This window comes from Mustela nigripes, chromosome 1 (genome assembly GCF_022355385.1).
Source record: "Mustela nigripes isolate SB6536 chromosome 1, MUSNIG.SB6536, whole genome shotgun sequence".
Classification (NCBI taxonomy): Eukaryota; Metazoa; Chordata; class Mammalia; order Carnivora; family Mustelidae; genus Mustela; species Mustela nigripes.
In genome coordinates, this window is record NC_081557.1 from 205,278,375 (window position 1) to 205,290,778 (window position 12,404).

General features: G+C 54.9%; 1 protein-coding gene across 4 annotated transcripts in view; it reads right to left on the minus strand.

Annotated features, from left to right (window-relative positions):
• Positions 1–3,779: 3,779 nt before the first annotated feature.
• Positions 3,780–12,404, minus strand: part of SH3TC1 (SH3 domain and tetratricopeptide repeats 1) — a 48,220-nt gene continuing 39,595 nt past the window's right edge. For 2 of the 4 annotated variants that reach the window (XM_059380142.1, XM_059380133.1), the window contains exons 17-18: positions 12,082–12,278; positions 3,780–4,958 (exon numbers count right to left, since the gene is read on the minus strand). In XM_059380142.1, the coding sequence (XP_059236125.1) occupies positions 4,701–4,958; positions 12,082–12,278 (455 nt within the window). In that variant the 3' untranslated portion in view covers positions 3,780–4,700. Of the gene's footprint in view, positions 4,959–12,081; positions 12,279–12,404 lie in introns of those variants that run through there. The other 2 variants (XR_009400415.1, XM_059380149.1) reach the window with 2 other exon arrangements.

Genomic DNA, 12,404 nt, shown 5'->3' on the forward strand with positions numbered 1-12,404 from the left:
CCCGCGTCTGCGTCCTCACCTCCCCTCCCGTGCTCGGGGATGAGCGAGCATCTGCCGAGGCTGGACCTCAAGGTGGCCAGCCACAGGTCGGCTCTCTGGGCGCCATGTCCACGCATCTATGAACTCAGTTCTGGGCATTTCTGTTTTTCCATATTTATTTTCTTACCCCGTCCTGATAGTGCCCTACAGTCTGAAGCGGTTTTACAACCAACCATCCGCTCTAACAGGAAAAGGGCCCCCGCTGCAACGTGTCTTCTTCAGGAGAGTGCGGTCAGCTCGCCTGACATCTGTTCCTCCTGCCTTTCCAGAGTCCGTGTGCGAAGGTTACATCCACTCTGTGGGACTGTATTTTGCAGTCGTCACGAAGCTGCGGATGTCCTTACCAGACTGACATTTCCCGCATAGAAACGCAGGAAATACTGGGTTAGGCCTATTCCCCGATATCTGTGTATATTCTTGATACTGTGAACTGCAGGGGTTTTAAAGTGCATTTCCCAGCTCAGTGCTGCGGGTCTGTAAGATCGGGGTTCAGCAGGACCATTTGCTGGGAAGCCTTCCTGTTCATCCCAGAGGCTGCGGGGACTGGGGATTTCTGTGCTAGTGATCGGACCATCTGCGGATAACGTCTGCTCCTTTCTTCTTTATCAACCCTTTGAACCTGTCTTTTTTCCTTGGTTTGCTGCTTTTCCAGGACCTTCAGGATCATGTGGACGGGAAGTGGGGGGCCCCGCCCAGCCCCCTCCTCGGACTCACAGGGACCCTGCTCGGGCTCCACGGTGGGCAAAAAGCCCTTGTCCACTGAGGCGGGTCTGTTCCTCACTTGCTGGGAATGTTTATCCCCGATGTCCATGGGAGGGCGCGGAGGCCTCCCCACATCTACTCCGTGGGCCTTGGGGTTCTCTTTGGGTCTGCCCCATGGTGTCGGCGGAGATCGGGGTGCAGACACATGAGCGGCTGAGCTCACAGCACTTCGCCCTCCCAGCAGGACCCTCCTGGCACAGGGTGGCCTGTGCCCCAGTACCCAGCCGAGATGGGAGAGGACCCTCTGGGCATGTCCAGGAATGCAGACGTCCTTTCAGTTGGGGCCCGTCCAACCTCTCACTGAGCTCCAGGATCCAGGCCGGGTAGGGAACGGGTGTGTCTGCCGTGCTGGACAGAGAAGCCCGGGGTGCACCAAAGGGGGCGACACCCTGCAGAGTCCTCCGTGCTGGCCCGCAGGCCTCGGGCCTGGGTAGGAGCTGGCTCAGAGCACGCTGCATGCGGGAGCTGCCCCACGGGGTGGGGGCTGGGTGGGATGTGAGGAGAGGGGCCTGCTTCCGGCCTGGCCAGTCCTGGAAAGAGATCTGCCGCCCCCGCCCTCCTTCCCCAGGGGTGGGGCCCATTCCCGAGCCTGACACAGCATCGTATCCCTCCCTTGGACTTCTTTGGAAGCCCAGCCCTGTCCTCCCCTAGCCTCACCACCTCCCCAAATTGATAGGTCCCCAGAGATGTCTCCCCCACCCTGCAGACAGCAAGGCCAGACCCATCACAGACACGGAGCCCACCCTGTGTGTTCTGGAAGGGACATGCTCTTTCCCGGAGACACCCCTAGCGCCACATTCCCTCTTCCCGGGAGGCTGTGTGAACGCTGACCAAAGCCACAGAGGTTGTGAAATGTTTCTGGTTCTGGCTGGAGGTGAGGGCTGGCCTGGGGAGCCCAGCAGTGAATAGAAGAGGGAACGAGGCTCTGCAGAGCTGCCCAGGGATGCAAACCCGTCCAGGAGATTGCCCTCTGCTAGGGAAGGGAAAACCTGCAGCTGTGCAGGAGGCTGGCCCAGAGTCTAGGCTCCTGATGTCTGGATTTCCCTCTCTCCATCCTCCCACATGCCAGGAAACCGAGCGCACAGGGGACAAGGCCCAGTGGCACAGGAAGGGAGTCCTCGCACTGAAGAGGGCCATGCCTGGAGAGAGCCCAGCTTCCCAACAGGCACACCTATGTCTTGCGCCCCTGCCCGCCCCCCTTTTGGAGGCCGTGGGGCTACTGGTGCTCCATGGAGGTGATGGGGACACATGCTGAGCATCCTTGGGACCATCACCATCCCTCTCTCTGCATTTCCTTGTCCAAAGCCGGAGGCCAACCTGGACTTGGGTGAACATTTGTCACTCGTATGAAGCTTGTGCAGAGAAAGTGGTCTCCAAGGAGGGTGGAGACAGCCATGCTGGGGTGGAGCTCCAGCACCCTGACGTTAGGAAGTGGGGCTGTGTGACCCTGGGCAGGTCACTTTCCTTCTCTGTTTGGGGAGGCAGATGAGAGAGACTCCAGGGACCCCCGAGAAGGGTCAGGGGCTCATCCTAGAGGGTCCATTCCCCCCTCCCCACATGGCTCAGGCCTAAGCAGAGTCTGCAGTGGTTAACGGAGTAAGTGAATAGTTCTGCTCCACTGGGGTCAGGTGAGCCTGCATGGCCTGCATGGCCAGGTTACCTGATGGGCCCAATAGGGCCGCCTTCTACAGCAAGGGCCATGGGGCTCCTAGGCTGAGCCTATGCCTGTTTGGCGCATAGGAGCCAGGCACCGGCCCATTCCACACCCACTCTGCTGACAGGGGCTGTTGCCTAGGGCTCGGCCCACCCCCTCCTTGCCTTGGCCACAATGAAGGGAGTGACTGCCTGATTCTGTGAGCTCCCCCCCACCCCATTCCTGGTACATTGTCGCTCCTCCTTCTCAGGACCCTGAGGTGGGTTTTGTCTCTGGTTACAGATGAAGAAGAGACTGAGGGTCTGAGAAGCTGGGCTACTTGAGCAGATGATTCAGCCTTCAGAGCTCTGCAGCCTGTGGCTGCTGGCGCTCTTCCGCAGTATGAAGTACATCGTCAGAAGCAAATAGGCGAGTCTCAGCCCTGATCTGGCTCTGAGGCCTCTGCTTTGCGGACCTTCACTCCACACCCCCGCACCGGGGTCATCAGTCGCATTTAAATGCTGACCACACTGGAGCTCAGAGAAATGGACTCACCCCAGGTCCCCAGGGTGGGGATGACCGCAACTCCCCTCAGACTGCCGGGTCTGCTGCCCCGGAGCCCTAGGTCACAGCCGGTGGGGGGTGGGGGCAGGAGCCCTGGGCAGGAGCAGTGGGGGTGACAGCTCCAGGAAGGTCAGGGAAGGTGTGAATTCCCAGGCAGGCGGTGGGCCCCAATTGGCCTGGCCAGCAGGTCCCACCCGTCACGGGGTGGCTACAGGCCCAGGCCCAGGCACTGCCCAGCGGTCAGTGACCTCAGAGATCTGTTCTGGGGTCACTGTGCCGGCCATGGCCTCCACACCAGCGTGGGTAATCATATTGTCCTGTTTTCAATTACCTTGAAGCCTCCCCCTCTGCGCCCAGCCCAAGAGGGCAGGTTGGGGTCATGACTGAGCCAGCTTTTGGGAGGCTCTCTGCTGCACCCTGGCGGGAGTGGCCAGGATGAGGCCTGCAGGCCACCTCTGAGCAGGGCAGGAGCTGGGGGCTCCCTGGACCCCAAGGGCAGGAAGGCCGGTAGAGAACCCCTGTGCCCCCTTCCTTGGGGCCTTCCAGGGTCTGTTGTCTCTCCTGGGCCTGGAGCCAAACCCAGAGCTCTGCGCCCCCACCAGCCAGTCCCTCTGCTGGCCTCAGTTTCCCCTTCTGCTGCTGGAGGGTCTCACAGAGGGGGAATGGGGAGTGATGTTTTTGGGGCACAGGTTTCCATGGGGAAGTGAGGAGGTTTCCCAAACAGGCAGAGGGGGAAGTTGCTCTTCACCGTAAATACACAAAATGCCGCTGTACAGTCCACTTTAAATGGCTAATATTATGTGTATTCCACCTTACTTAACAAAATAAATAAAGGAAAAAAAGAGGAGATTGAAATAACGCCGTGTGGGTGACAGGCATCCAGGAGCTCCATGGCCTGTTTGAGTTTCCTGCGTGTAAATCAAAGATTCCTGGTGCTTGGCGACCCCAATGACCTGGAAACAGGCTCAGCAGCAGACCCCTCACAGACCTGGTGGGGCGGGCCAGCAGACACTCAGGTCGGGGAGCGCTGGGACCACCTTCCCCCTGCCCTGTTTCTGTTGCCTTCGGGACACAGACAAGGGGTGGAGGGTCACTGACGTCTTAACACCCTCTTCTCGGACCCACCCTTTGTGTAGACCCTCTGTGTCCCACCGTGGACACATCCCTCGAGGCAGGCGGCCCATGATGCTCTCTGCCCCACCTACAGGTGGTGTGATAGTGGGCTGGGCACCTACCCTCTCTGTGCCTCCATCTCCTCCACTGAAATGGAGACACTAACAGTCCCAACCGTGCAGCCCCTGAGAGGTCAGCCTGAGGACTAGAGGCAGAGCCAGAGCCGGACACATGGTGACAGCAAGGGCAAGGGAGAAAATGCCCAGAGAATCCCACAGCTGGCTTCTGCTTTGATGCAGGGGAACTGGGGTGTTGGGCCAGCAGAGGGCCCTGGCCCGGGTCAGTCCTTCCAGTTCATGGCCACGGACGAGGTGTAGCAGCAGGGGGGGTTCCCGGGACGGGGCCTGGTCCCTGGACTCTGCCCTGGAGGCGGAGCAGGGGACGGGGCCTTGCAGGTACGAGCACGCTCCCGTAAAATAATGGACACAGAGTACTGCGACCCCCGGCTCTGTGCCTCCATTTCCCAGAAAAGGAACCTCACAGAGATACTAGGAGAGGCAGGCAGCCCACTCTCATGGAGACAGGGACCTCAGGGTGGGGGGCCAGAGACCAGCCAGGGTGCTCGCCCCCAGCACCGCGCTGGGGCCAGGTTGACTCTGCGGACATTGAGCTCAGTGGCAAAGGTCCTGGCCTTCTGGTAGAAGAAGAGGGACTTCTCTCGGTCCAGCAGAAAGTTGTGGTAGATGATGGCCAGGCGCGTGTAGATCTTCATCTGGGCCTTCTTGTTGCCCAGGTCCACAGCTGCTGCCAGCGCCAGCTGGTAGTACCCGGCTGCATCGAAGGGGTCCTAAAGGAGAGAAGGCGTTTAGCCACACTCCACACTAATGCACAGCTGGGTGCGGGTAGGGGAGTGCGAGTCTGCGCCCCGCCTCCCCGGCTGGCCCACCCCAGACCTTCTCCAGGAACCACTCTGAAACCCAGACCCTACCCTTCCCTCCAACCCTTGAGATGGCTCCCGGAACAGAGGACAAGCCCAATGTTGGCAGCCCTGGCTCCTCACTGCCTTGCACGGAGAGGATTCAGGAAAAAATCAAAGCAGGTATACGTAGTGATTCGTCAAACACTCCCAATCTCCCACCAGACACTGGACCCTGTGCAGGGCGGGAACCATGGCTGAGTCTTGGGGCGACATTGACCACTGGGTGACCAGCAGCCTGTGGGAGCACCAGGAGGCTCCTGAGTCAGCCTGGGAAATAATGGAGGGCTTCCTGGAGGAGGGGACACCCCAACAAAGGAACTGGCCACAGCAGGCAGCTGGATAGTGGTGTGTACTTGTGTACATATGTGTGCATGTCTGCTCCATACAGGGGTGCAGGAAAGACCTTCTTTCCTTCCTGGGTGTCTGCTGGAGGTGATGAAGTCGACCCGTGGCCCCCTAAGACTGGCTCATGGTGAAGACAGACATGGTGCTGATGGAAGTCATGGCACTGAGAAGCCCCTTGACCCCAGCTTCCTGGGCCCAGAGACCTTTCCTTCCTGCCCCATGAGACCGTAGAAGGTTAAGGTCCCCAGAATGCCCCCAGAACCTGGGCATGAGGTCAGGTACTTCTGGGCCTGGCTCCCTGACTCTCATCTTGGACAAGCTTATTCACCTCCCCAGCCTCAGTTCCCCATTCTTCCGCAGAGTTACTTAGTCATTAATCACAGAGAACCTGGTGTTCTAATCTCTGTGTGGTTCCTTCCTCAGATGACCCATGGGTCAGGAGGACAAATCACAGATCACTGCGGGTTCTGGGTATAAGGAGTGCAGGTGAGGTGGGCCACAGTCATGCCAGACCCCAGCCTCTGCAGCTCCTATTCGGGGAAAGGTCCAGCTCAGAGCCTAGCCTGGGACAGCATGCAAAGACATGGAGCATGCAGGATCCCTGGGTCAGAGGGGATTGTAGGTTCCAGGATCCCAGATAAGAGCCCAGATCAAACAGAGCATGGGCCACATAGAGCCTGAATCACCCACAGCCTAGATCACACAGAGCCTGGATCACACTGAGCCTGAATCACCCAGAACCTGAATCACCTAGCTCCACAATCACATAGAATCTAGATGGCAGAGATCCTGGATGTCATTGAAACCAGATAAAACAGAGTCAAGATGTCACAGAGAAGGGATTGCACAGAGCCTGTTTGTCATAGACCCTAGGTCACACAGAATCTGGATCACACAGAGCCTGCATCACAGAGTCTAGACATCAAAGAGCCCGGATCACCCAGGGCTTAGATCAAATCAAGCCTGAATCACCTAGATCCTGGATCACACAGAGCCAATATGTCACAGAGCCAGGATCACAGAGAACATAGATGGCACAGAGCCTAGAACATACATAGTTGAGATGCAACAGAACCTACATCACATAGAGCCCAGATGTCACAGAGCTTGGATCACACAGACCCTGAATCACTCAGAGACTGAATCATCCAGAGCCTAGATCACACACAGTCTGGATCACACAAACCCTGAATCACCCAGAGCCTGGATCACACAGAACCTAGATCACACACAGCCTCAACGTCACACAGCCTGGATCACACAGACCCTGAATCTCCAGAGACTGAGTAACTCAGAGCCTAGATCACACAAAGTCTGGATAACTCAAATCCTGAATCACCCAGAGCCTGGATCACACAGAACCTGGATGACACAGAACCTGGATGAAATAGAGCCTGAGTCACCCAGAGCCTCGATCACACAGAACTTGGATGGCACAGAGCCTGGAACACAGAAAACCTGTATGGAGCAGAGCCTGGATCATGCAGAGTCTGGATGTCACAAAGTCTGAATCACACCAAGCCTGGATGTCACAGAGACTGTATTGTACAGAGACTGCATGTCACAAAGCATGGATCATGAATAGCTTGTATATCACAGACCCTGGAAGTCACAGAGCCTGGATCACACAGAGTCTGATGTCACAGTGCCTGGATGACACAGAGTATGCATGTTAAAGAGCCAGGATCATACAAAGTCTCAATCACACAGACTATGATGTCACAGAGCCTGGATCACACAGTACCTGCATGTCACAGAACCTGGATCACTAAAAGTCTGAAATCAAAGAGGCCATTTGTCACATAGCCTGGATGACACAGAGCATGTTTGGGACAAACCCTGGTTTGCGCAGTCCCTGATTCACACAGAGCTTGGAACGAACGCACAGAGCCTAGATCATACAAAGCCTGGATCACACTGAGCCCGCATCAAACAGAGCCAAGATGTCACAAAGAAGGGAAAGCACAGAGCCTGGATATCACAGAACCTGGGCCACATGGAATCTGGATCAAACAGAGCCTGCATCATACACAGCCTGGGTGTTATAAAACCTGGATTACACAGACTTTGGATCTCATCCAGCCTGGGTCAACCAAAGCCTAAATCATACAAAACTGGAATCACACAGAGCCAAGATTTCATAGAGCTTGGATCACACATACCCTGAATCACCCAGAGACTGAATCTCCCAGCACCTAAATCACACACAAGCTGTATCACACGAAGCCTGAATCACCCAGAGCCTGGATCACACAGAACCTGCATCAAAAACAGCCTAGGTCACCCAGAGTCAATCATACAGAATCTAGGTAGCATAGAACCTGGATCACACAGGCCTGTATGGAACAGAGTCTGGATCACACAAAATCTGGATGTCACAGAGACTGTATCACACAGAAACTGGATTTCACAAGCCTGGATACAAATAGCTTAGATATCAACAGACCCTGGATGTCACAGTGCCTGGATCACTCAGGCCATGGATTGGACAGAGTCTGATGTCACAGAGCCTGGTTGACACAGGGCCTGCATGTCACAGAACCTGGATCACTAAGAGTCTGAAATCAAAGAGGCTGTTTGTCACATAGCCTGGATGACACAGGGCATGTTTGGGACAGACACTGGTTCGCACAGAACCTGATTCACACAGAGCCTGGATCAAACCAGCTTCAGTCACCAGGAGCCTCAATCACATAGAACCTGGATGGTCTAGAGCCTGGATCACACAGAACCTGCATGGAACAGAGTCTGAAACACAAAGAGCCTTGATGTCACAGAGCTGCATGTCACAAAATCTGGATCATATTGAGCCTGGATGTCACAGAGACTGTATCGCACAGACTAGATGTCACAAACCCTGGATTCAAAGAGCCTAGATAGAACAGATTCTGGATGTCACAGTTCATGGAGCACTAAGACCATGCATCACACAGAGTCTGATGTCACCGATCCTGGATGACACACAGTCTGCATGTCACAGAGCCAGGATCACACACTGATTGTACAGAGCCTGGATCACACTATACCTGCATGTCACAGAACCTAGTTCACTAAGAGTCCAACATGAAAAATGCTAGTTGTCACATAGCCTAGAGGGCACAGAGCATGTTTGAGACAGACACTGGTTTGAACAAAGCCTGATTCACACACTGATTGTACAGAGCCTGGATCACACTGTACCTGCATGTCACAGAACCTAGTTCTCTAAGAGTCCAAAATGAAAAATACTGGCTCTCATATAGCTTAGAGGGCACAGAGCAAGTTTGAGACTGACACTGGCTTGAACAGAGCCTGATCCACATAGAGCCTGGATTGCACAGAGCTAGATCAAACAGAGCCTGGATCACACTGAGCCTGCATCATATGGAGCCAGGATGTCACAAAGAAGGGATCGCAGAGAGCCTGGATATCACATTGACTGAGTCTCTCAGAATCTGGATGGCACAGAGCCTGCTGAATATACAGCATTGATGTCAAAGAGCCTGGATCACCCAGAGCCTGGATCACATTGAGCCTGGGTCACCCAAAACCTAAATCACCCAGAGCCTGGATCACACAAAAGCTGGATCACACAGAGCCCAGATGCCACAGAGCATGGATCACACAGATCCTGAATAACCCAGAGACTGATTCACACAGAACCTACATGACACACAGTCTGAATCACATGAAGCCTGTATCACCCAGATCCTGGATCATACAGAACTTGAATGTCACAGATCCCTGATATCACACAGAGCCTGGATCACACAGAGCCTGAATCACCAGAGACTGAATCACCCAAAATCTACATCACACAGTCTGGATCACTCAAAGTCTGATCCACCCAGAACCTGGATCACACAGATCCCGGATCAAACAGAGCCTGGATCACGCAGAACCTGGGTCAAACAAAGCCTGAGTCATCCAGAGCCTTGAACACACAGAACCTGGATGGCATAGAGCCTGGATCACACAGAGCCTATATGGTGAACAGAGCCTGCAGGCCACAAAGATGGCATCACACTGAGCCTGGATTTCACAGAGACTGTATTGCATATAGAGACTGGATCACTCAGTACCTGCATGTCACAAATCTTGGATCACCAAGAATCTGAAATCAAAGAGGCTATTTGTCACATAGCCTGGATGACACAGGGTATATTTGGGACAGATGCTGGTTTGCACAGAGCCTGATCACACAGAACCTGGATCTCACAGAGCCTAAATCAAACAGAGCCTGGATCATACTGAGTCCACATCAAACAGAGCCAAGATATTACAAAGAAGGGATTGCAGAGAACCTGGGTATCACAGAGCCTGCATCACCACAATCTAGATCACAAAGAGCCTGCCTCATACACAGCTTGGATATCACAGAGCCTGGATCACCCTGAGCCTGGATCACATCAAGCCTAGACTACCCAAAGCCTGAATCACCCAGAGCCTGAATCACACAGAACCTGTATGGCACAGATCCCTAATATCACAGAGCCTGGATCACACAGAGCCTGAATCACCGAAGACTGAATCACCCAGAATCTACATCATATAGTCTGGATCATTTAAAGCCTGAATCACCTAGAACCTGGATCACACAGAGCCTGGATGTCACAGAGACTGCATTGCACAGAGACTGGATGTCACAAAGCCTGAATCACAAATAGCTTGGATATCGCACAAAAGCCCATATATCTGGATGTTACAGAGCCTGGATCACTCAGGCTGTGGATCACAGAGTCTGATGTCACAGTGCCTGGATGACACAGAGCCTGCATGTCACAAAGACTACTTCACACAGGATCTGGATAATACAGAGCCCAGATATCACAGAGCCTGGATCACACAGAGCCTGAATCACCTAGAATCTGTATCACACAGTCTGGATCACTCAAAGCCTGAATCACCTAGAACCTGGATCACACAGAACCTGGATGGCACAGAGCCTGGATCACACAGAAGTGGATCACACAGAGCCCATATGTCACAGAGTTTGTATCACAGAAAGCTTGGAAATAACAGAATCTTGATGTCACAGAGCCTCGACTGCACAGAGTCTAGATCACACAAAGCCCATATATCACAGAGCCTGGATCACACAGAACTCACTGACACATAGCCCCTATGGCAGACAGCCCGGATATCACAGATCCTGTATCACACAAAGCCCAGATCACACAGTTCCTGGATGTCCACATGTCCCAGAGCTTGGGTTACACAGATTTTGTATCACACATAGCCTGCATCACACACAGCCTGGATCACATCGAGGTGGATGTCACAGAGCCTGGATCACACAAAATGTGGATGTCACAGGTCATGCATGGCAGAAAGCCTGGATCACACAAGAATCTGGATTCACAGAGCCTGGATGTCCCAGAGGCTGTATGTCCCAGAGTCTGGACCCCATAGGTCCTGGTTCACAAAGAGCCTGGACCACACGGAGCCTGGATTGCACAGAGCCTGGATCGCACAGAATCTGAATTTCAAAGAATCTGAATCGCAGAAAGCCTGGATGATAAAGAGCCTGGACATCACAGAGCCTAGAAGGCACAGAGCCTGGATGTCAGAGCTTGGATCACACAGATTCTGGATCGCACAGAGCCTGGATCACTAGAGCTTGGATTGCACAGAGCCTGGAACACACAAAGCCTGGATCACACAGAGCCTTAATCATGCAGACTGGAAGGCAGTGAGTCTAAGTTGCAGTACACACCACTGCCCACAGGCTCCCCAAGAACTATGGGACTCTAACAGTGACTCTAACCGCAGTGACCACCTCTGACCACAAGGTGACACTAGTGCATAGCCAAGGCTGTCCCAGGCAGGGAGTTACCGGTCTTCAACTGGCTGGGGTCTTCCAAAGGCACCCAGCTCCTCGTTGCCATTCAGCAGGGAGGGGGAGGGGAAAAAGTCAGCCCTGAGCTGGGGTGCCCCCCACTTCAGCAAACACGGAGCAGGGACACTGTGCAGTGCAGTGCTGTATCCAGGGTGGGGCGATAGGGCAGCAGCCTGTGTAGGGGAGCAAGGGAGACCCCTCCAGGCTCTGGTCTACGTCCATTGCTAGGAGCAGATGGGAAAGGGCCCAGCTCCAGCTCCTCCAGCTCCGACAGGGCAGGGACTAAGCCAAACCCCACAGGTTGTACCCCGTCCCCAGCCCATTTCCCTCTCTGGGATTCAGGATTCCAAGAAGGAATTGCTCTGCCCATAAGGGCAGGCTTCCCGGAGGAGGTGCCAGGATTTGGGTAGCACCTTTCAGCGTGGGTCTCTGGGGATAGCACTGACTTCTGCCCGACGCCTTGGGATGTCCCTCTCTCCCTCCTGCTTTAGGGGGTTAACTCTGACTTGATGCTAAGACTTAACTTTGCATTGCCTCCTCCAGGAGGCTCCCCTGATTACATGCTTTTTTGTTTTGACCCCATGGTGGCCAAAGTCTGTTCACAGATCAGCACCCCAGGGACGCTGAGCTCTGGAGGACAGGGCCTGGCCGGTATGGGAGTTCAGACAGTGTCTGCTGACCGTGCCTGCTCCTCTCCGCCTTGCCTGAGCTCGGGGACACACTGGGGCCAGCTCTAGTGGAGGGCAGGACCCTGTCCTGGGGGTCTGGGCTTGAGTCCATGCCAAGAGGGACCCCAGTGCCTAAGCCTACCACCCGACCCCCACCCACCTTCAGCTCGTAGAAGAGGATGTCACCAAGCACCAGATACACCTTCACGTAGTACAGGGTTTCCTCATCGAACTGCAGGGGTGAGCCGCACAGCGACAGCGCCTTGAGGTAGAAGTGCTCCGCCAACTCGCTGTGGCCCAACCGCTGGTGCAGGACAGCCAGCCGGTGGTAGGCCACACGCTCGTTCAGCCGGTCCCCTAGGGACGCAGGGGAGAGGGCACATGTGAGAAACCCAAAGCTTCCCCCTGGGGCGGATTCGGGGCCAGTCAGCCCAGCCCCCCCGCAGGGGAGAGGAAGGCTACAGCCCCAAGCAGCTCTACAGG